The sequence below is a fragment of the Bufo bufo genome, chromosome 1 (genome assembly GCF_905171765.1).
Source record: "Bufo bufo chromosome 1, aBufBuf1.1, whole genome shotgun sequence".
NCBI classification, from domain to species: domain Eukaryota; kingdom Metazoa; phylum Chordata; class Amphibia; order Anura; family Bufonidae; genus Bufo; species Bufo bufo.
In genome coordinates, this window is record NC_053389.1 from 792827056 (window position 1) to 792850772 (window position 23717).

The following is a 23717-nucleotide window of genomic DNA, read 5'->3' on the forward strand; positions in this document are numbered from 1 at the left end:
AAACATACTGTTATGTAGTGCTGACATTAGCGCATCACTATATCAGTCCGCTACATAACCGTATTTCTGGTGGTAGAAGCCCTTTAAACTGTATGTATCCATACTTCCATGAAATTGTGTGACTTTTGATCTGCATTGGTTCAGGGTGTGGACACGTGTATACTATTTTACTGGCAATTGTTTCTACCAGACACAGTCAATTATGTTATTTTCCTCATGCTATATGTATATCTATATATAGCCACCTTAGGTGTATACTGCACCTTATTCATGATATCTTTGTCTCTATCTTTTAATGTTTTGTACTTTTTTGAATAAAATACACCATGGACTTGAAGCCCGTTGGGACTCCGTTTTTTTTCTTTGTTGCGTTGATGTATCCGGTTAGTGCTGAGTGGGCTTATTAGGGGTTGTGGCTACGTTGATCAGTATTGGTTGTTCATGTCTAACCTGTATACTAACAGCACAGGAGTACACACAACCCCTCCTCGCACTACTACTACTACTACTACTACTACTACTACTACTACTACTACTACACCATGACTGGTATACACAGTACAGGTATAGTACACACATCTCCTCCCCACACTACTACTACTACACCATGACAGGTATACACAGTACAGGTACAGTACACACATCTCCTCCTCACACTACTACACCATGACAGGTATACACAGTACAGGTACAGTACACACATGTCCTTCCCACACTACTACTACACCATGACTGGTATACACAGTACAGGTACAGCACACACATCTCCTCCTGATACTACTACTACTACACCATGACAGGTATACACAGTACAGGTACAGTATACACATCTCCTCCTTATACTACTACTACACCATGACAGGTATACACAGTACAGGTATAGTACACACATCTCCTCCCCACACTACTACTACACCATGACTGGTATACACAGTACAGGTATAGTACACACATCTCCTCCTCACACTACTACTACACCATGACAAGTATACACAGTACAAGTACAGTACACACATCTCCTCCTTATACTACTACTACACCATGACAGGTATACACAGTACAGGTACAGTACACACATCTCCTCCTGATACTACTACTACTACTACACCATGACAGGTATACACAGTACAGGTACAGTACACACATCTCCTCCTGATACTACTACTACTGCACCATGACAGGTATACACAGTACAGGTACAGTACACACATCTCCTCCCCACACTACTACTACACCATGACAGGTATACACAGCACAGGTACAGTACACACATCTCCTCCTGATACTACTACTACTACACCATGACAGGTATACACAGTACAGGTACAGTACACACATCTCCTCCTGATACTACTACTACACCATGACAGGTATACACAGCACAAGTACAGTACACACATCTCCTCCTCACACTACTACTACTACACCATGACAGGTATACACAGTACAGGTACAGTACACACATATCCTCCTGATACTACTACTACTACTACTACTACTACTACTACTACTACACCATGACAGGTATACACAGTACAGGTACAGTACACACATCTCCTCCTTATACTACTACTACTACACCATGACAGGTATACACAGTACAGGTACAGTACACACATCTCCTCCTGATACTACTACTACTGCACCATGACAGGTATACACAGTACATGTACAGTACACACATCTCCTCCTCACACTACTACTACACCATGACAGGTATACACAGTACAGGTACAGTACACACATCTCCTCCTCACACCACTACTACACCATGACAGGTATACACAGTACAGGTACAGTACACACATCTCCTCTTCACACTACTACTACACCATGACAGGTATACACAGTACATGTACAGTACACACATCTCCTCCTGATACTACTACTACTACACCATGACAGGTATACACAGTACAGGTACAGTACACACATCTCCTCCTGATACTACTACTACACCATGACAGGTATACACAGCACAAGTACAGCACACACATCTCCTCCTCACACTACTACTACACCATGACAGGTATACACAGTACAGGTACAGTACACACATCTCCTCCTCACACTACTACTACTACTACACCATGACAGGTATACACAGTACAGGTACACTACACACATCTCCTCCTCACACTACTACACCATGACAGGTATACACAGTACAGGTACAGAACACACATCTCCTCCTGATACTACTACTACACCATGACAGGTATACACAGCACAAGTACAGTACACACATCTCCTCCCCACACTACTACTACACCATGACAGGTATACACAGTACAGGTACAGTACACACATCTCCTCACACTACTACTATTACTACACCATGACAGGTATACACAGTACAGGTACAGAACACACATCTCCTCCTGATACTACTACTACACCATGACAGGTATACACAGCACAGGTATAGTACACACATCTCCTCCTGATACTACTACACCATGACAGGTATACACAGTACAGGTACAGTACACACATCTCCTCCTGATACTACTACTACTACTACACCATGACAGGTATACACAGTACAGGTACAGTACACACATCTCCTCCTCACATTACTACTACACCATGACAGGTATACACAGCACAGGTACAGTACACACATCTCCTCCTCACACTACTACTACACCATGACAGGTATACACAGTACAGGTACAGTACACACATCTCCTCCTCACACTACTACTACACCATGACAGGTATACACAGTACAGGTACAGTACACACATATCCTCCTCACACTACTACTACACCATGACAGGTATACACAGCACAGGTATAGTACACACATCTCCTCCTGATACTACTACACCATGACAGGTATACACAGTACAGGTACAGTACACACATCTCCTCCTGATACTACTACTACACCATGACAGGTATACACAGTACAGGTACAGTACACACATCTCCTCCTCACACTACTACTACACCATGACAGGTATACACAGTACAGGTACAGTACACACATCTCCTCCTCACACTACTACTACACCATGACAGGTATACACAGTACAGGTACAGTACACACATCTCCTCCTGATACTACTACTACTACACCATGACAGGTATACACAGTACAGGTACAGTACACACATCTCCTCCTCACACTACTACTACACCATGACAGGTATACACAGTACAGGTACAGTACACTCATCTTCTCCTCACACTACTACTACTACACCATGACAGGTATACACAGTACAGGTACAGTACACACATCTCCTCCCCACACTACTACTACACCATGACAGGTATACACAGCACAGGTACAGTACACACATCTCCTCCTCACACTACTACTACTACTACTACTACTACACCATGACAGGTATACACAGTATAGGTACAGTACACACATCTCCTCCTGATACTACTACACCATGACAGGTATACACAGTACAGGTACAGTACACACATCTCCTCCTCACACTACTACACCATGACAGGTATACACAGTACAGGTACAGTACACTCATCTTCTCCTCACACTACTACTACTACACCATGACAGGTATACACAGTACAGGTACAGTACACACATCTCCTCCCCACACTACTACTACTACACCATGACAGGTATACACAGTACAGGTACAGTACACACATCTCCTCCTGATACTACTACACCATGACAGGTATACACAGCACAGGTGTTGGACACATAGCTCCATTACAGGAGCCATATCATTTTACAAGATTATTATAATTAATTTGGTATTATTAGATGCATATAGTGTAGATGTGAAGCAGGATATAGATTTAGAGAATTGCAGTTTGGTCAGTGTGTAGGATATTCAGGACACGGGGACTCAGGATCCTGTGGGAGGCTGGACAGGGACAGGAAGGGCCAGCCCTGCAGGGCTAGAGAGGGCTGGGGGAGGAGGTGAGAGTCTGTGCTGGCACAGAAGGAGGGAGACTGCAGGGGAAGGAGACACACCTCAGTTTGGAGAGATAGAGCTACCTGCAAACAGACAGATCCGGGAGGGAGAGCAACAGACAGGAGACAGCAGCAGTCACTTCTGGGGTGAAAGGGACAGTGCAGAAGGGACAGTGCAATAGATAGTGCACTCAGGGCTGCTGGATAGTGACAGGCGACCCACTGCAAGTGCACGCAAAGTGTGACCAGATCAGAAGCTCAGCCTGTGCCAGCTGGATCCTGTTGGACAAGGTAATTACTCTGATAACTATCTATATACTGGCGACATGCTGCGTACTGTATAGTCATTGTCACTAGCAGCAGCTGTGACACTTTCCTGGGACACGTCTCCTTATATGTGGGTGTGTATGTGTGCCTAGGCACCTGCAAGAACCAAGTGTGCATTTCCTCCCTACATTCTGTATTATACAGACCACATATGGATGTATATGTCCCTTGGGATGTGTGAATGGTGGTGCAGAGGCTGTTTATTAGGAGTATCTTTTGGATTGCTCCCTATCCTGGATGGGGGGCAGGGAGGACCCATGCCGAACTGACAGATAGGGCAGGGTGTTGGCAGCCACCAGCCGAGCATATCGGATATTCCTGCCCTAACACATCCTACTCCTGAAAAATTCATGTGAGAGCAGGTTGGACATTGCCTTCCATTGTAGTCATCATATTGATGGTATTTGTCCCAAATAAGTTATTTTTGGGCAGCGTTTCTTACAATCAGGGCTGCAGATGCCATGTAGGCATCACCTGCCGATGTTGGGGGGACTATGGAACCAACCAGGTTGGACTGCAACACTATGAACAAGCACCAGTCCCTCCTATATCAGAGGCTCTCAGAGCGGGGGTGGTTGAGTAAATGAGCTTTATCATAGTACGCCCCCCAGGACCGCTACGATGACTGGTACATTTTTATATAGATGGAAGAGATTTAGAACAGGAGTTTTTTTTTTATGCATCCGGGATCAGTGGAAGGTATTATTATTTTGTTATCAGCCATTGCAAGCGCAGCAGAGATCCCAGCTCCTGTGTTTTATTTGCTTTGGGGTGTGGGCAGTGGTAACACCCAGGTTGGTCGGACACAATGCTTTCCTTCGACTGCTCTGACTGACTTTCCATCTCAATTAATCAGGAGAAGAATTCCATGCAGGACATTACTGTAACGACTCAGGTCAATGCATTAGAAAGATCACTGAGGGCAAAAGCAGCTTGGATATCACCTACCACCTCCCTTGTCTATGGACAGCTCCCAGATGCCCCCTCCCATGTCTATGGACAGTCACCAGTTATAAAGCCTGGTTCCTGTTCATTAATATTGATCAAATGTCCCATCCTGTTGCTGGGGTTCAGTTCAAGTTGGTTCTTTGCTCTTTTGGTGCAGGACTCCCCTCTCCATAGACACGGTAAGAAGTATCGTCCTTTGGATCATAAAAGGAAATCAAACAAGATCCAGGTTCTCCAGTCCTTGGTGGACCAGCAGCAAAAGAGAGTCACTTCCAAGACTGGAGAATGTGTTGCTTGGTTGCCCCTTATCCTCTCCTCAAAACATGCCCCTGATGCTAAAACTTGTAATACACCAATGTCCATATGGTCTGGGGAGAATCCTGGAGCCACTGGGGTAGATTTACTAACCCCAGCTAAAAAGTAGACAAGCATAAATGTAAGATGCACCAAATTTAGCTTACTTTGTAGCAAGTGTTTGGTGCAATTCTGTTGCAAATTGTTGAATCTTAAGCCAAAACTGCCTTGTTGAGCTTTAAAATTGAAACAGGCAAACTAAGCGTAGTAGAGTTTTCTTTTAGACCTTCAGATGGAAGATCTTGACCATCAATGTCTGACTTTGTCCCCGATAATGACTGGTCCATTATAATTTTAGACCTCTTTCACAAGACCGATACAGATAGTGTCAGGATTTGTTCTGCCAGTTCAACCAGTTTTGTCTGTGATTGCATTCAGTGTGCGCATTTTTTCCGGATGCCCCATTTACTTCTATGAAACCAGAGCTGCGTGAAAAACGCACAATATAGATAGAACATGCTGCAATTTTTCCTGAGCGCTGAAAAGATGCACGAAAAACTACGCTCGTGTGCACAGACCCATCAAAATGAGCGAGTCATGGTTCACTACACGCATCGCACCCAGATGGAAAACTTGCTCATGTGAAAATAACGTTCAACAAATTAGATTTGTAGATTTCACAGTGACTCTGGTCTAAGGGTAAATGTCTTCTGCCTTGGGGTATTCCAGCCATTGATGCAAGAACATGGCAACCTGGCGGCCAGACATTACCCAATCCAAGTCTGAACATGATCTGAAGAGTCCAGACATGTATGAAGGCCCCTTCCGGACTCTACAAAGCCAGTGTTTTAGGCTTGGTGTAGTATGATCTCTGACAACCTAAGTGTCACAAACCCTTGGAGAAAAGACCCCTGGTATAACCGGTAAGGGAGCAAATACACTTTAGATAGTTTGAGAACGTTTGGCTTCCAGCTATACTTCTCAACTCTCCCAAACATATGTAGATTTTGAATTAGTTTCCAATTGCCTTTGGCAGCAGCTTATCTCCTGTAGAAACAGAATTAGGAATGTCCAACGTGCCCGATCCTTCGTTCTCCTGACATCTTCTGACACCCCCATATACATTGGATCCACCATTCATTCAGAAGTAAACTTCATGTAATACCAACCTATGAAGACGCTGACATCGGCGTATAGTGACGCCATTATATTTTCTACTTCTAGTAAAACCCGTCTGATATCTCCTATCTCCCGTTTCTGCACTGGCGAGTTGCTTCGTCCCTTATCTAAATCCAGCCTGAGATCCTTATCCTTTTTGAATGAGCTTGTTGTTACCTGACTGCCATATTGAAAAAGCCGCAATTAAAATGTAGTTTTGCTCCACAGTTTGTGATCCTCACTCCTCCATTATTCCCCACAAACTAAGCTGGCTGACAGCTATACTCCCCGAACACCAAAAATACATATGCTTGCTCGGCCAAGCATGCATGTGTTGGTTGCTGCCAGACAACTTAAGTGGTGACTTATGTCCCTTGAGAAGAAAAGGATAAGGCATGATGAAATCCAACAGCCGGATCCTTCCTTCCCCTGACATCTTCCGTTGGGGAGAGTTGGGAGGCCCCCATATATATTTGATGGTCTTCCAATGCCATTAAAATCGGTGGAGTCGACCCATATTAATCTATGGTGTATGGCCAGCCTTAGCCAAGGTGACCATATCTCACATTATAAAGGCATATACTATAGTGATAGTCTAAGACAGTAGATTAGATAAGAATTCTATTTACTCCATCCTCAGTGGGGCGAGACGCTGGATTATGAGATGGACCATTACAATTTACTGATACCATTGTGAAATAGGATTCTGGATTATCAAGCAGTTGTGTACTGGAACCAGTTGCTGGATTATTGGAATTGCTATTGATTATTGAGTGGTAGGTGATGTCTTATGTATCCAGTCATTTAGTAGATTACAGTAATGATGACTCAGGCTGATTTACTGGCAGTCCTGGTGACTGATGGCTTTCTACTGTCCCCTAGTGACCCTACACCCATAGACTCACTGTTCCTTTAAGATTTTAATTGCTTGCAATGGATTTGATGTAAGGGGCAGAGGATTAATGCTGAGAGTGCATTACATAGTAACATAGTAACATAGTACATAAGGCCGAAAAAAGACATTTGTCCATCCAGTTCGGCCTGTCATCCTGCAAGTTGATCCAGAGGAAGGCAAAAAAACAACCCTGTGAGGTAGAAGCCAATTTTCCCCACTTTAGGGGAATAAAAAATTCCTTCCCGACTCCAATCAGGCAATCAGAATAACTCCCTGGATCAGCGACCCCTCTCTAGTAGCTATAGCCTGTAATATTATTACGCTCCAGAAATACATCCAGGCCCCTCTTGAATTCCTTTATTGTACTCACCATCACCACCTCCTCAGGCAGAGAGTTCCATAGTCTCACTGCTCTTACTGTAAAGAATCCTCTTCTATGTTTGTGTACAAACCTTCTTTCCTCCAGACGCAGAGGATGTCCCCTCGTCACAGTCACAGTCCTGGGGATAAATAGATGACGGGAGAGATCTCTGTACTGACCCCTGATATATTACAGAGCATAGTGCTGCACAGGTGTGGACTGGTCATAGGCCCTACAGGGAAATTACCCAGAGGGCCGATGCCCAGGGGGCCATTCAAGCAATCCTCTATGCCAGCGACCAACCACACATGCCCTCCTGAATTCAACTGCTGTGGCCTAAGCCCCCTGCTTCATATCTTAATCATAGAGAAGTGGAGGAAGAGAACAGAAAATGGCAGCTATTGATGGCCACCACAGAGGAGCAGCTTTTGGGGCAATATATTGTGCTGCACTATGGCATTTGGTTCTGCCGGGATTGTATTTTGCGCTATGGCAGGGATCTCAAGTCTCTCCGCTATCTAGCGGCTCTTCCCTGAAAGGTTTACTGATAGCAGAGCAGAGAGATAAGAGAAGTGACAGGACAGAGTTTAGATTACAGGTTGAATTAACCCTTTAGGGTCAAATTGGCTTCTCAAGAAGATATATATGTTAAAGGCATCCCTTCCTCTGTCTCATTCAGTAGCTCTAGAACTATTGAGAGAGATGTATTTTTTTTAAATACATTTACACATTTAACCCTCCATTTTAATTATATTATTTACTCCAGTGTTAAATTCACCCCCCTGGATGCTTGTTTTTTCCTTACAGTGGGGTAGATAATTACACACAGGGTTTTAAAGAATAAACTTCCTGACTCAGACCAAGAGCCGACTCAGCGAGTGAATGGAAGCACCCGCGCATGCGCATTGCGCAACCTAAGCTTCGGTTCACTTGCTTCTTGTCGGCTCAGCGAATGAACCGATTTATGTGAAAGATCCGAACTTCCCATCTCTAGTTTACTCGCAGTAAACCTTTCCGGCAACCTGTAGCAGTGTCCCCTTCTCGGCGCGTGCGCACAGTGCAAGAAGAAGCCGATGCCAGCAGTCCGCAACGGCGCATCAGGCTGAGCCTGTGCGCACGCGCGGGATCTCAAAGCGGGAGGAGGGAGAGAGAGGCGACACTGAGGAGTAGAAGACGGCGCTGGGCACGAACGGCGATGCGTGCGGCCGGGCACCATGCATCCACAGACCTCTCCCCTGCTTGGGCACCTTAATTCAGTGATTGACAGGTTAGTAAAACCTGATTTTCCGCAGAATAAAGCCACAAATAGCTTTTATAAGGCCACCTTAGAAATCAGAATGCTGCCCTGGACATGAGCAGATGTTTAGCTCACAGGCCTTATAGGTGGTGACAGAATCCCTTCAATCATATACATAAATATGATAATTTGGGGCAGGGTAATGAGCCCCGTCCTCCACACCATAGAGCAAAGTGTGCAGATACTGCATATGTCTGGAAAATGTCATAAAAAGTTTGTGAAAGAAAAAAAATGAAAACCTCCCTGAAATGAGTTTTTGCAGGTTGGGATGTCTGCTATGGTATTGCTGCTCCTGCCTACTTGTGTTGCCCCGCTTTCTGTCAATTTAGGTCCATTTACAACATGGGGCCACTTTTAGCTTTTTTTCCAGGGCCACTTTAAGTCCCCAGTCCGTCCCTGGAAGTGCATGAGTCCTCTCGAGACCTTCCAGTGATCTATACCTGTGACAAAGCCCCCAATCACCAAATGTATTTATAGTGCAGATGACCAGTGAGGATTTTTTTGTCAGTAATTATATTACTTTTTTTTATTTTCTAATTTTTTTAAGCAAAGTCAAATGACTCAATGCTGATTGTGAGCAGTCACCACTAGAGGGCGCTTACTGTATACAGATTTATAGAGCTGTATATATCAGTAAGCAGTGAGCTCCTCCTAGTGGTGGTGGCATACTGCTAACATTTTTCACTGAATCTTATGATGGGACTCATATAAGAAGAATGGAGCTCTGATAAAGACATTGTGTAATTTTGGGATGAAGGCCTTTGGGCACCACCCAATGCTCTAGGACCTTTGTTTGAATACTTAGTCCAGCACTTGGTCCTGGTCGTACACATTCCAAGCTTCTTCCCTGTAGCTAACATGTGGCATGTATTGGTATATCAGTACCTGCACAGAGTGTAGCCATGGAAAATATATGTGCAGGACCTAATCGCCAGAACTTGTATTCATGGTGGCTTATATTGTCTTAGACTAGTTGTAAATGTAAAGGTAGTCTCTGTTGCCCTACCGATCCATCATTGGTGCACAGGTGCGGTTTGCAGCAGTCTGTATTCTGCCAATAAGGGCTCATGCGCGCAAACGTGTGCTGGCCGTGCCCATATTGCAGCCCACAAACAGCGGGTCCGAAATATACGGGCAGCGGCCGTGTGTGCACTGTATCACAATTCGCACGATGCGGTGTGGAGCAGAGGCACGGATCAGAAGCCCACGGAAGCACTATGAAGCTCTTCCGTGGGATTTCCGGCCATGCAAACATGTTCTATTTTTTTGTGTTATGGAACGTATCTTGCAGCCAATACTCGTGCATTGCAGACCTCTATTTGTGGTCCACAGCACGGGCACAGGGCACGCACGATTAGTCCTTACAGAGATGATAATAAAGCAGCCAGAGACGTAGCTTGAAGAGACGTAGCCTGCAACAGGGCCCCCACCTACCATGTGCTTATTATAGTACTGGTTCTTTTTTTATGTGGCAGAAGGATCTTTGGGTGCCCTCAGGCTCCCAGGCCCAGTAGCAACTGGTATCGTTTCACCCCCTATAGCTACACCCTGGAAAGCAGTTGTTATTTGATGACAAGTTGTAGGAAAGTGGAGAATATAATTTCCTTCCCATATGTCATCTGTTATCAGGAAGTAAATCTGAACGCTGTCATGGAATTGCTGTATAGGCAACGCACACATAAGCCACCTGCTCAGCGGTAATTTCAGATGAATGCTTGCGGTAGGAATAATTATTGCACTGAAAGTTATTCCATTGCATCTTAGATATTTCAGTAATTATGTGTCTCGGACGGCTGACCTCCTCCATAATTATTGCCGTGTTGTAGCTCAGTGAACCAAATGCACTGAGGAGCTTCTACATTGGTGATATATGGATCCCCGATGGTAGTAGTAGTACTTCTTCATATAGACTCTGGACCTGACACCCTTGATCCACAGTGGCCATATGTCATCCCTGCAGTCATTACCTAGACCAGGCATGTCCAAAGTGCGGCCCTCCAGCTGTTGCAAAACTACAACTCCCAGCATGCCCTAATAAATGTAAGCTATCCAGGCATGCTGGGAGTTGTAGTTTTGCAACAGCTGGAGGGCCGCACTTTGGACATGCCTGACCTAGACCAACTCTATAAGGTCTGAATCAGATGGCTCTGGCTGCTGGGACAGCAGCAAAGCCCATAGTCCCTATGGGCTTTGCTGCTGTCCCAGCAGCCATACCCATCTGATTCATTCTATCACTAGAGAAGTGACTGTGCACGTGTCACCCATTTTCCAATGAACTGAACATGGAGGAGTTCCTAGAAGTCCCATTCATTTCAATGCGGAGTCACTCATGTATGAAGGTAGCCACCTACTCATTTGCTAGCCAGGGAACGGAAACTATAGGTTACCAATGGCTGGACCTCTGCTGATAAACCTGACGACATGCGGGATTGATCTGTCGTATAGATATTGAGTCTTCCTCCTTAAAGTAGAGAAGCAGAGCTCTGCCAATCTAATATTCATAGAGCCTAATCTGCAGCAAGGCTGGGGTCCAATTTGGGGGCCCAATAAACTAAAGGGTTTATTCATTTACTACAGACAGCCTGCGTTGCCAGATTTTAACATAAATAGGAGTGGGGCTGTTTTTGATGAAAAAAAATATTTTCTTCCCAGCCAATGCTATAATACAATACTCTGTATCTCATGACAGATGGCATCTGCCAATGACAGTCGCCAGCCTCAGAAAGATGCTGCAGACCAAAATTTTGATTACATGTTCAAGCTCCTGATCATTGGAAACAGCAGTGTGGGTAAAACTTCGTTTCTGTTCCGCTATGCCGACGACTCTTTCACCTCCGCCTTTGTCAGCACCGTGGGAATAGACTTCAAGGTGAAGACGGTGTATAGGAATGAGAAGAGGGTGAAGCTGCAAATCTGGGTAAGAAATGCTAAATTATTCTCTATGTGAAGCGTGAAAGGTCCTTATGAGACATGTAAGCAAACACTGTATACCTAATTAAAGGGGAACCCCAGTTACGAAGAATATCATATCATACAATAACCTTTCTGAAGTGCATCTAAAATAAAAAATAAAACAACTTTGCAAATAGTTGTTTAAAAATCTCTGTCATTTTGTTTTTACAACTCCTGTGCAGACTTAGGCCTCTTTCACACGAGCGTGGCATGTTAGGGCCGGAAAATATGCGGGTGCGTTGCGGTAAAATGTGCGATTTTTCCGCGTGAGTGCAAAGCGTTTTAATGCGTTTTGCACCCGCGTGAGAAAAATCAGCATGTTTGCTACCCAGACCCAAACCCGGACTTCATCACTAAAGTTCAGGTTTGGGTTAGGTGTTGTGTAGATTTTATTATTTTCCCTTATAACATGGTTATAAGGGAAGATAATAGCATTCTTAATACAGAATGCAAAGTAAATTAGGGATGTAGGGGTTAAAAAAATTAAAAATAAGTTAACTTACCTGCTCCATAGCTACCGGTCTCTGTTCTATCTTCAGGACCTGGCAAAAGACCTGTGGTGACGTCAATGTGCTCATCACATGGTCCAATCACATGGTTCATCACCATGGTGAGGGACCATGTGATTGGACCATGTGATGTGACGTCACCACAGGTCCTTAGCCGGCAGCTCAACATTACAGAAGAAGACAGGTGATCCGCAACTACGCGATCAAGTGGACTCGGTGAGTTAATTATATATTTTTTTTAACCCCTCCATCACTATTTTACTTTGCATTCTATATTCAGAATGCTATTATTTTCCCTTATGACCATGTTATAAGGGAAAATAATAATGATCGGGTCCCCAGCCCAATCGGCACCTAGCAACCATGCGTGAAAATCGCACCGCATCTGCACTTGCTTGCGGATGCTTGCGATTTTCACGCGGCCCCATTCACTTCTATGGGGCCTGCGTTGCGTGAAAATGCAGAATATAGAGCATGCTGCGATTTTTTTCACGCAACGCACAAGTGATGCGTGAAAATCACAGCTCATGTGCACAGCCCCATAGAAATGAATGGGTCAGGATTCAGTGCGGGTGCAATGCGTTCACATCACGCATTGCACCTGCGCGGAATACTCGCCCGTGTGAAAGCGGCCTTAAAGAGCATCTCTCAGCAGATTTGTACCTATGACACTGGCTGACCTGTTACATGGGCGCTTGGCAGCTGAAGGCATCTGTGTTGGTCCCATGTTCATATATGCCGCACTGCTGAGAAAAATGTTTTATTATATGCAGTCACTGCCTGGTCAATCAAAGTACAGAGGGAGCAGCAGTTGCAGAGAGAGCAGAGCCTCTACGTGTAATGGCAACATCCCCCATTGCTCCTAGATCCAGCTGTCAGAGCAGCTTTCTGATGAGTTTCAGGCAACAGTCTGCAGAGGTAGTAACCTTGAAGCCTGTACTGGATTTACACAGTATAAACAGCCCCTGTGTAGTCTGTTCCTGAGGTTATACCCTCCATATGTTCCCTGCTTCCTTCTAGTCATCTTAATGTATGCAGAGCTGAGAGAGGGACAGTGTAAACAAATCTGGACTTATGATAGATGTTCTCAGATCCCCCACCCTACACACATGCATCTTAAAACAGGGAGGGGATAAAAAAAATGACATCTGTCCCTATATCTGGTATCATTCTTGGCCTATAACTGAGCAGCTAAAAGCTATGTCCACCTTTGGACACAATTGTGCATAGAATAATTCTACATACAGTATAATGAGTTAAAAATACATTACTTATCCTGTACTGATCCTGAGTTACATCCTGTATTATACTCCAGAGCTGCACTCACTATTCTGCTGGTGGAGTCACTGTGTATATACATTACTCATCCTGTACTGATCCTGAGTTACATCCTGTATTATACTCCAGAGCTGCACTCACTATTCTGCTGGTGCAGTCACTATGTACACACATTACTTATCCTGTACTGATCCTGAGTTACATCCTGTATTATACTCCAGAGCTGCACTCACTATTCTGCTGGTGGAGTCACTGTGTACATACATTACTGATCCTGAGTTACATCCTGTATTATACTCCAGAGCTGCACTCACTATTCTGCTGGTGGCGTCACTGTGTACATACATTACTTATCCTGTACTGATCCTGAGTTACATCCTGTATTATACTCCAGAGCTGCACTCACTATTCTGCTGGTGGAGTCACTGTGTACATACATTACTCATCCTGTACTGATCCTGAGTTACATCCTGTATTATACTCCAGAGCTGCACTCACTATTCTGCTGGTGCAGTCACTATATACACACATTACTTATCCTGTACTGATCCTGAGTTACATCGTGTATTAGGGTACTTTCACACTTGCTGCAGAGTGATCCGGCAATCTGCACGCAAACGGACAGCATTTGTAGACGGATCCGGATGTGGATCTGTCTCACAAATGAATTGCAAGAACGGATCCGTCTGTCCGTTTGTCATACGGACAAACGGATCAGTTTCTATTTTTTTTTCACATTTATACCGGTCTGTACATGCGCAGACCGGAAGGACAGATCCAGCATTCTGGTATTTTTAATGCCGGATCCGGAACTAATACATTCCTATGGAAAAAAAATGCTGCAGTATTATCTCCGTCCTGAACAGTCAAAAAGACTGAACTGAAGACATCCTGAACAGATTTCTCTCCATTCAGAATGCATGGGGATAAAACTGATCAGTTATTTTCCGGTATTGACCCCCTAGGACGGAACTCTATGCCGGAAAAGAAAAACACTAGTGTGAAAGTACCCTTATACTCCAGAGCTGCACTAACTATTCTGCTGGTGGAGTCAATGTGTACATACATTACATTACTTATCCTGTACTGATCCTGAGTTACATCCTGTATTATACTCCAGAGCTGCACTCACTATTCTACTGGTGAAGTCACTGTATACATACATTACATTACTTATCCTGTACTGATCCTGAGTTACATCCTGTATTATACTCCAGAGCTGCACTCACTATTCTGCTGGTGGAGTCACTGTGTACATACATTACTCATCCTGTACTGATCCTGAGTTACATCCTGTATTATACTCCAGAGCTGCACTCACTATTCTGCTGGTGCAGTCACTATGTACACACATTACTTATCCTGTACTGATCCTGAGTTACATCCTGTATTATACTCCAGAGCTGCACTCACTATTCTGCTGGTGGAGTCACTGTGTACATACATTACTTATCCTGTACTGATCCTGAGTTACATCCTGTATTATACTCCAGAGCTGCACTCACTATTCTGCTGGTGGCGTCACTGTGTACATACATTACTTATCCTGTACTGATCCTGAGTTACATCCTGTATTATACTCCAGAGCTGCACTCACTATTCTGCTGGTGGAGTCACTGTGTACATACATTACTCATCCTGTACTGATCCTGAGTTACATCCTGTATTATACTCCAGAGCTGCACTCACTATTCTGCTGGTGCAGTCACTATATACACACATTACTTATCCTGTACTGATCCTGAGTTACATCGTGTATTAGGGTACTTTCACACTTGCTGCAGAGTGATCCGGCAATCTGCACGCAAACGGACAGCATTTGTAGACGGATCCGGATGTGGATCTGTCTCACAAATGAATTGCAAGAACGGATCCGTCTGTCCGTTTGTCATACGGACAAACGGATCAGTTTCTATTTTTTTTTCACATTTATACCGGTCTGTACATGCGCAGATCGGAAGGACAGATCCAGCATTCTGGTATTTTTAATGCCGGATCCGGAACTAATACATTCCTATGGAAAAAAAATGCTGCAGTATTATCTCCGTCCTGAACAGTCAAAAAGACTGAACTGAAGACATCCTGAACAGATTTCTCTCCATTCAGAATGCATGGGGATAAAACTGATCAGTTATTTTCCGGTATTGACCCCCCTAGGACGGAACTCTATGCCGGAAAAGAAAAACACTAGTGTGAAAGTACCCTTATACTCCAGAGCTGCACTAACTATTCTGCTGGTGGAGTCAATGTGTACATACATTACATTACTTATCCTGTACTGATCCTGAGTTACATCCTGTATTATACTCCAGAGCTGCACTCACTATTCTACTGGTGAAGTCACTGTATACATTACATTACTTATCCTGTACTGATCCTGAGTTACATCCTGTATTATACTCCAGAGCTGCACTCACTATTCTGCTGGTGGAGTCACTGTGTACATACATTACTCATCCTGTACTGATCCTGAGTTACATCCTGTATTATACTCCAGAGCCGCACTCACTATTCTGCTGGTGGAGTCACTGTGTACATACATTACTCATCCTGTACTTATCCTGAGTTACATCCTGTATTATACTCCAGAGCTGCACTAACTATTCTGCTGGTGCAGTCACTGTGTATATACATTACATTACTTATCCTGTACTGATCCTGAGTTACATCCTGTATTATACTCCAGAGCTGCACTCACTATTCTGCTGGTGGTGTCACTGTGTACATACATTACATATCCTGTACTGATCCTGAGTTACATCCTGTATTATACTCCAGAGCTGCACTAACTATTCTGCTGGTGCAGTCACTGTGTATATACATTACATTACTTATCCTGTACTGATCCTAAGTTACATCCTGTATTATACTCCAGAGCTGCACTCACTATTCTACTGGTGAATTCACTGTATACATACATTACATTACTTATCCTGTACTGATCCTGAGTTACATCCTGTATTATACTCCAGAGCTGCACTCACTATTCTGCTGGTGGAGTCACTGTGTACATACATTACTCATCCTGTACTTATCCTGAGTTACATCCTGTATTATACTCGAGCTGTACTCACTATTCTGCTGGTGGAGTCACTGTGTACATTACATTACTTATCCTGTACTGATCCTGAGTTCCATCCTGTATTATACTCCAGAGCTGCACTCACTATTCTGCTGGTGGAGTCACTGTGTACATACATTACTCATCCTGTACTGATCCTGAGTTACATCCTGTATTATACTCCAGAGCTGCACTCATTATTCTGCTGGTGGTGTCACTGTGTACATTACATTACTTATCCTGTACTGATACTGACTTACATCCAGTATTATACTCCAGAGCTGCACTCACTATTCTGTTAGTGGAGTCACTGTGTACATACATTACATTACTTATCCTGTACTGATCCTGAGTTACATCCTGTATTATACTCCAGTGCTGCACTCACTATTCTGCTGGTGCAGTCACTGTGTACATACATTACTCATCCTGTACTTATCCTGAGTTGCATCCTGTATTATACTCGAGCTGTACTCACTATTCTGCTGGTGGAGTCACTGTGTACATACAGTAGGTGTTTGTGAGATTGTGTTTTCAGCACGACAGCGTCGCGCTGATACTCGGCGACGTGGTGCCGAGATCTCGCACTCACTGGGATAGCGACAGCACATCCCAGCAAGCGCGTCATAGAAGCGACGGGAGATCCGACTTGGATTCCCGCCAATTCTACACGTGTGCGGCGTTTGTTATGAATCCTGAGGGGGAAGTCCCCGCCGGATTTTAAATAAAAATCCGACCTGGGTCCCGCCCTCAGGAGCATACCGGGCCCTTAGGTCTGTTATGGGTTGTAAGGAGAGCCCCCCCTACGCCGAAAAAAACGGCGTAGGGGGTCCCCCTACAATCCATACCAGACCCGTATCCAAAGCACGCTACCCGGCCAGCCAGGAAGGGAGTGGGGACGAGCGAGCGCCCCCCCCCCCCCCCCCCTCCTGAGCCGTACCAGGCTGCATGCCCTCAACATGGGGGGGTTGGGTGCTCTGGGGCAGGGGGCGCACTGCGGCCCCCCCACCTCAGAGCACCCTGTCCCCATGTTGATGAGGACAGGGCCCCTTCCCGACAACCCTGGCCGTTGGTTGTCGGGGTATGCGGGCGGGAGGCTTATCGGAATCTGGGAGCCCCCTTTAATAAGGGGGCCCCCAGATACCGGCCCCCCACCCTAAGTGAATGAGTATGGGGTACATCGTACCGCTACCCATTCACCTGCAAGAAAAGTGGTAAAAACACAAATAAACCACACAGTGTATTAAAATATTTTATTTTTCTGCTCCGGAGGCCGCCCCCTGTCTTCTTTATTAGCTCTTTTACCAGGGGGGGCTCTTCTTCTTCCGATATCCCGACGGGTCTTCTCTGCTATCCGGGGGGGTCTTCTCAACTCTCCGGGGTTCTCCTTCTGTCTTCTCCTTCTGTCTTGTTGTCTCCTTCTGTCTTCTGTCTCCGGGGGGGGCTCTTCTTCTTCCGATATCCCGACGGGTCTTCTCCGCTATCCGGGGGGGTCTTCTCAACTCTCCGGGGTTCTCCTTCTGTCTTCTCCTTCTGTCTTGTTGTCTCCTTCTGTCTTCTGTCTCCGGGGGGGGCTCTTCTTCTTCCGATATCCCGACGGGTCTTCTCCGCTATCCGGGGGGGGTCTTCTCAACTCTCCGGGGTTCTCCTTCTGTCTTCTCCTTCTGTCTTCTCCTTCTGTCTTGTTGTCTCGGCGCACCCCGATTCTTCGTCTTCTCTTCTTGTTTTCGCCTCTCTCTGTTGTTGACTCGGCGCACCCCGGTTCTTCGTCTCGCGAGACTCGGCGCACCCCGATTCTTCGTCTCGCGAGACTCGGCGCACCCCGATTCTTCGTCTCGCGAGACGAAGAACCGGGGTGCGCCGAGTCAACAACAGAGAGAGGCGAAAACAAGAAGAGAAGACGAAGAATCGGGGTGCGCCGAGACAACAAGACAGAAGGAGAAGACAGAAGGAGAAGACAGAAGGAGAAGACAGAAGGAGAACCCCGGAGAGTTGAGAAGACCCCCCCGGATAGCGGAGAAGACCCGTCGGGATATCGGAAGAAGAAGAGCCCCCCCCTGGTAAAAGAGCTAATAAAGAAGACAGGGGGCGGCCTCCGGAGCAGAAAAATAAAATATTTTAATACACTGTGTGGTTTATTTGTGTTTTTACCACTTTTCTTGCAGGTGAATGGGTAGGGGTACGATGTACCCCATACTCATTCACTTAGGGTGGGGGGCCGGTATCTGGGGGCCCCCTTATTAAAGGGGGCTCCCAGATTCCGATAAGCCTCCCGCCCGCATACCCCGACAACCAACGGCCAGGGTTGTCGGGAAGGGGCCCTGTCCTCATCAACATGGGGACAGGGTGCTCTGAGGTGGGGGGGCCGCAGTGCGCCCCCTGCCCCAGAGCACCCAACCCCCCATGTTGAGGGCATGCAGCCTGGTACGGCTCAGGAGGGGGGGGGGGGGGGGCGCTCGCTCGTCCCCACTCCCTTCCTGGCTGGCCGGGGTAGCGTGCTTTGGATACGGGTCTGGTATGGATTGTAGGGGGACCCCCTACGCCGTTTTTTTCGGCGTAGGGGGGGCTCTCCTTACAACCCATAACAGACCTAAGGGCCCGGTATGCTCCTGAGGGCGGGACCCAGGCCGGATTTTTATTTAAAATCCGGCGGGGACTTCCCCCTCAGGATTCATAACAAACGCCGCACACGTGTAGAATTGGCGGGAATCCAAGTCGGATCTCCCGTCGCTTCTATGACGCGCTTGCTCTCCATCGCGGCAAGCCAGCTCGGCGCTGGCTCCCGCGATGGGGCTCGTATGTGCTCAATCTCGCCGAGAAATACAGCGAGATTGACACAAAATCGGGTTCACCTACTGTACATTACTTATCCTGTACTTATCCTGAGTTACATCCTGTAATATACTCCAGAGCTGCACTCACTATTCTGCTGGTGGAGTCACTGTGTACTGTGGGGATTCGCTCTGGTAGTTAGGATAAGCAGGCGCAGTACAGAGGCAAAATACAAGTTCGTAATTCGAGTTTATTCACACATAATGCCAAAAACAAAACGTCACTTTTGCAGAGTCTGTGTTACTTCATACCCAATGGCAAACTAATATAACAAAAGTCACCTTGGTGGCAGTTCTGCCTCCGAAAGTCCACATACAGGCTTTAGGCGGCCGGTTCCCTGACACACGGGTCTGCGCTTTCCAGCCCAGCACAGGCCTCAGATCCCAGCACGCAGACATGGCTTCTGAGCCCAGCTGCCTATTTAAGAACAGCCCGGTGCTACCAAAACCCGGACCAGCACTTAAAATCCGGTCCGGTGTTTGACCTCACCTGGCTGGAAATTTGCCCAGCAGCAGATGCTGGGAGGAAAATACCTGTTTTCCCAGACCAAACCTCTCACTGTGCCACATACCCCATCCCCCTTTGTTCAACCCTGAGGGGGTGAACACACGCCACACAGTGTACCCAGGACAGGGCATCCGCGTTTCCCTGTAAGCGGCCTGCCCTGTGTTCCACCGAAAACTTAGTTTTGAAGGGAGAGAAACCATCGGGTAACCCGGGCATTTTTGTCCTTGGCCTGGCTCATCCACTTGAGAGGGGAGTGGTCAGTCACCAGGCGGAATTTTCTCCCCAATAAATAATAGCGGAGAGACTCGAATGCCCACTTGATAGCCAGGCACTCTCTCTCCACTATACTTCGAAGGGCGAGAACCCAGTAGAGGCCTGGGGCACCTCTCGCACAATTAACATGAGATAGGGCAGAAGAAGGTCCCAGTCCTTCCCATCTTTAGACACCACCCTTTTTAACATGGTTTTTAATGTTTTATTAAACCTTTCAACCAGACTGTCCCTTTGCGGATGGTGAACGAACGTCCGTAACTGTTTGATATGCAGCAACTTACAGAGCTCCCTCATGACCTTAGACATATAAGGGGTCCCCTGGTCTGTCAGAACCTCTTTAGGTAGCCCCACTTGGGAGAACATTTCCATTAGCTCCTTAGCTATCAGTTTAGCCGATGTATGTCACAGTGGCACCGCCTCCGGGTACTGAGTGGCGTAATCTAGGACGACCAGGATGTGTTGGTGTCCTCTAGCGGACTTCGGTATTGGGCCTCCATCGCGATTCGCTCAAACGATACCTTGATGATCGGGAGAGGTACCAAGTGATTGCGGAACGGGTGCTGGGGCTAGTTGCTTGGCAGGTCGGGCAAGACTTACAGAATTCGTTCACCTCTATAAACACAATGGGCCAGTAAAACCGTTGTAGTATCCGGTTCTGTGTTTTCTGCATTCCAAGATGCCCCCCGAGAACATGTTGGTGGGCTAACTCTAACACGAGTTTGCAATAAGCCTGGGGCACCACTAACTGTTCAATATGTTCACCCCGCAGTTGGTTTACCCGATACAACATATCCTGATGAACCACAAAACGGGGAAACACCGACTCTGCCTCTGGTTGTTGTGGTTCACCATCTACTATTAATACATTTCCCCAAGCCCGGGATAGGGTTGGGTCTCGGTATTGGGCAGTACCAAAATTATCCCCAGAGACATTAAGGTCGGCCAGCTCAGGCCCCGGCGGCAAGTCCTCTACATCTCCCACCATTACATTCAGTGGGGTTGCCCCACCCCCCTTCCACCGAAGTGGCGGTCACCCTTACCGCTGGCCCTTCGGCCTCTGGTTCCCAGGGTTCTGACCTCCCGCTGGAGCCAGGCCACTCTGCTGGGGTTACCCCTGTCTCATAGGTATCAGTCACTCTCGTAGCAGGCCACAGTGCCGGAAAGTCTCTTCCTATTATAAGTTCATAGTGTAAATTTGTGGCAACTGCCACTTCGTGAGTCCACCTGCCAACCCCTGTGGTTAGAGACACCAGGACAGTGGTATAGTCTTTTAAGTCCCCATGGATGCACATGACCCCGACTTTCCAGCCAGTATACTTTGTGGACCGTACCAGGGAAGCCCTTACTAGGGACATCAGACTCCCTGAGTCCAGCAGAGCTTCCGCTGGAGTGTCTCTTACCTCCACCCGGCACAAGTGGTTTAGAGTTTCTGGGGTACCTGGTGCACACAGCTTCCTGGCATATAACGACTGCTGGTAGACATAGTTAATATCCATGGGTTCCACCTGATATGGACAGTCAGCTCTTACATGGCCAGGCTCCTGACAGTGCCAGCAGACTATCGGAGCCAGGTTCATAGGGGGTATATCCCGGGTGGATTTGGTTGGTACAAGTCGTCGGGTCTGGGATGGAGATTTACGGGGTTTGACTGCCCCCCTCCCAAAAGAACCCCCCGTAAGATTCTTAGTAGCCTCGTAGCGCTCCACCAGGTCCACCATTTCCAGGGCATTGCCAGGAGACACCTGGCCGATTCAGTGCTGGAGAGGGGGTGGCAGAGCCCTCCAGAACATATCCAGCATAGCCGTGGGACTCAGCACATCAGGCTGTAGCCACTTTTGCAAGAGGTGGAGTAAGTCATAATACTGGGGTCTTGCCGGCTTAAACCCCCACTGATGTACCCGCTGGGCCCGGACCAATACATTCATCCCCAGTCTTGCCAAAATCTCACCCTTTACTTTTTGGTAGTCGGCCGCTTGATCGTCCGGCAAGTGGAAATACACTCGCTGGGAATCGGATGCCAGGAACGGAGCGACGACCTCAGCCTACTGGTCACGGGGTAGCTTTTCCCTAATGGCCACTTTCTCGTACATCGCCAGGTAGGTTTCGATGTCGTCTGCGGGGATCATCTTAGGAATTGCGGCACGGACTGCTTTCCGGGCATCGTGGACGTTCGGGGTTGCTCCTGCTGTCTGCTAAACCATTACATGTTGTAGCAGCAACTGGTTGGTCTCCTGCTGCTGCTTATTAGCCTCGCGTTGGTGCAGGTTTGTCTCTCACTGCTGCAGATTAGCCTCATGAGGGGCTTCTCAACAGCCTCCATTTTGTCGTGGGGCACTAGTTGTAATACATTTGGTTTAATGTACGACATACAACCGTGCCTGGAAAAATTCAGAACCCAAAAATATCGGCGTTCACGCCAGCCTTACTGCTCTTGTCCGCATCCTCCACCAATTGTGGGGATTCGCTTTGGTAGTTAGTATAAGCGGGCGCAGTACAGAGGCAAAATACAAGTTCGTAATTCAAACTTCAGTGTTTATTCACACATAATGCCAAAAACAAAACGTCACTTTTGCAGTGTTAGTGTTACTTCACACCCAATGACAAACTAATATAACAAAAGTCACCTTGGTGGCAGTTCTGCCTCAGAAAGTCCAAATACAGGCTTTAGGCGGCCGGTTCCCTGACACACGGGTCTGCGCTTTCCAGCCCAGCACAAGCCTCAGATCCCAGCACACAGACATGGCTTCTGAGCCCAGCTGCCTATTTAAGAACAGCCAGGTGCTGCCAAAACCCGGACCAGCACTTAAAATCCGGTCCGGTGTTTGACCTCACCTGGCTGGAAATCAGCCCAGCAGTCCCAGACCAAACCTCTCACTGTGTCACTGTGTACATACATTACATTACTTATCCTGTACTGATCCTGAGTTACATCCTGTATTATACTCCAGAGCTACACTCACTTTTCTGCTGAACAGGTTTTGGGAAGTCCAATGCCACTATATAGCAACTAGGTTCAGACAGAATCGCTGTTTTCTTACTACCTGGAGATGTACATGGGGCTGGGCGGATATTATATATATATTGACCCTGTAAGGGCCATAGCGAGTGTTTCCTTGGA

At 46.6% G+C, this 23717-nt stretch overlaps 1 protein-coding gene across 1 annotated transcript in view; it reads left to right on the top strand.

The window, feature by feature from the left end:
* The first annotated feature begins 3918 nt into the window (after window positions 1–3918).
* RAB3D (RAB3D, member RAS oncogene family) overlaps window positions 3919–23717 on the top strand; it is a 28207-nt gene continuing 8408 nt past the window's right edge. Inside the window, exons 1-2 of the mRNA XM_040415025.1 lie at window positions 3919–4198; window positions 11877–12104. Of these exons, the coding sequence (XP_040270959.1) occupies window positions 11877–12104 (228 nt within the window). The 5' untranslated portion in view covers window positions 3919–4198. The remainder of the gene's footprint in view (window positions 4199–11876; window positions 12105–23717) is intronic.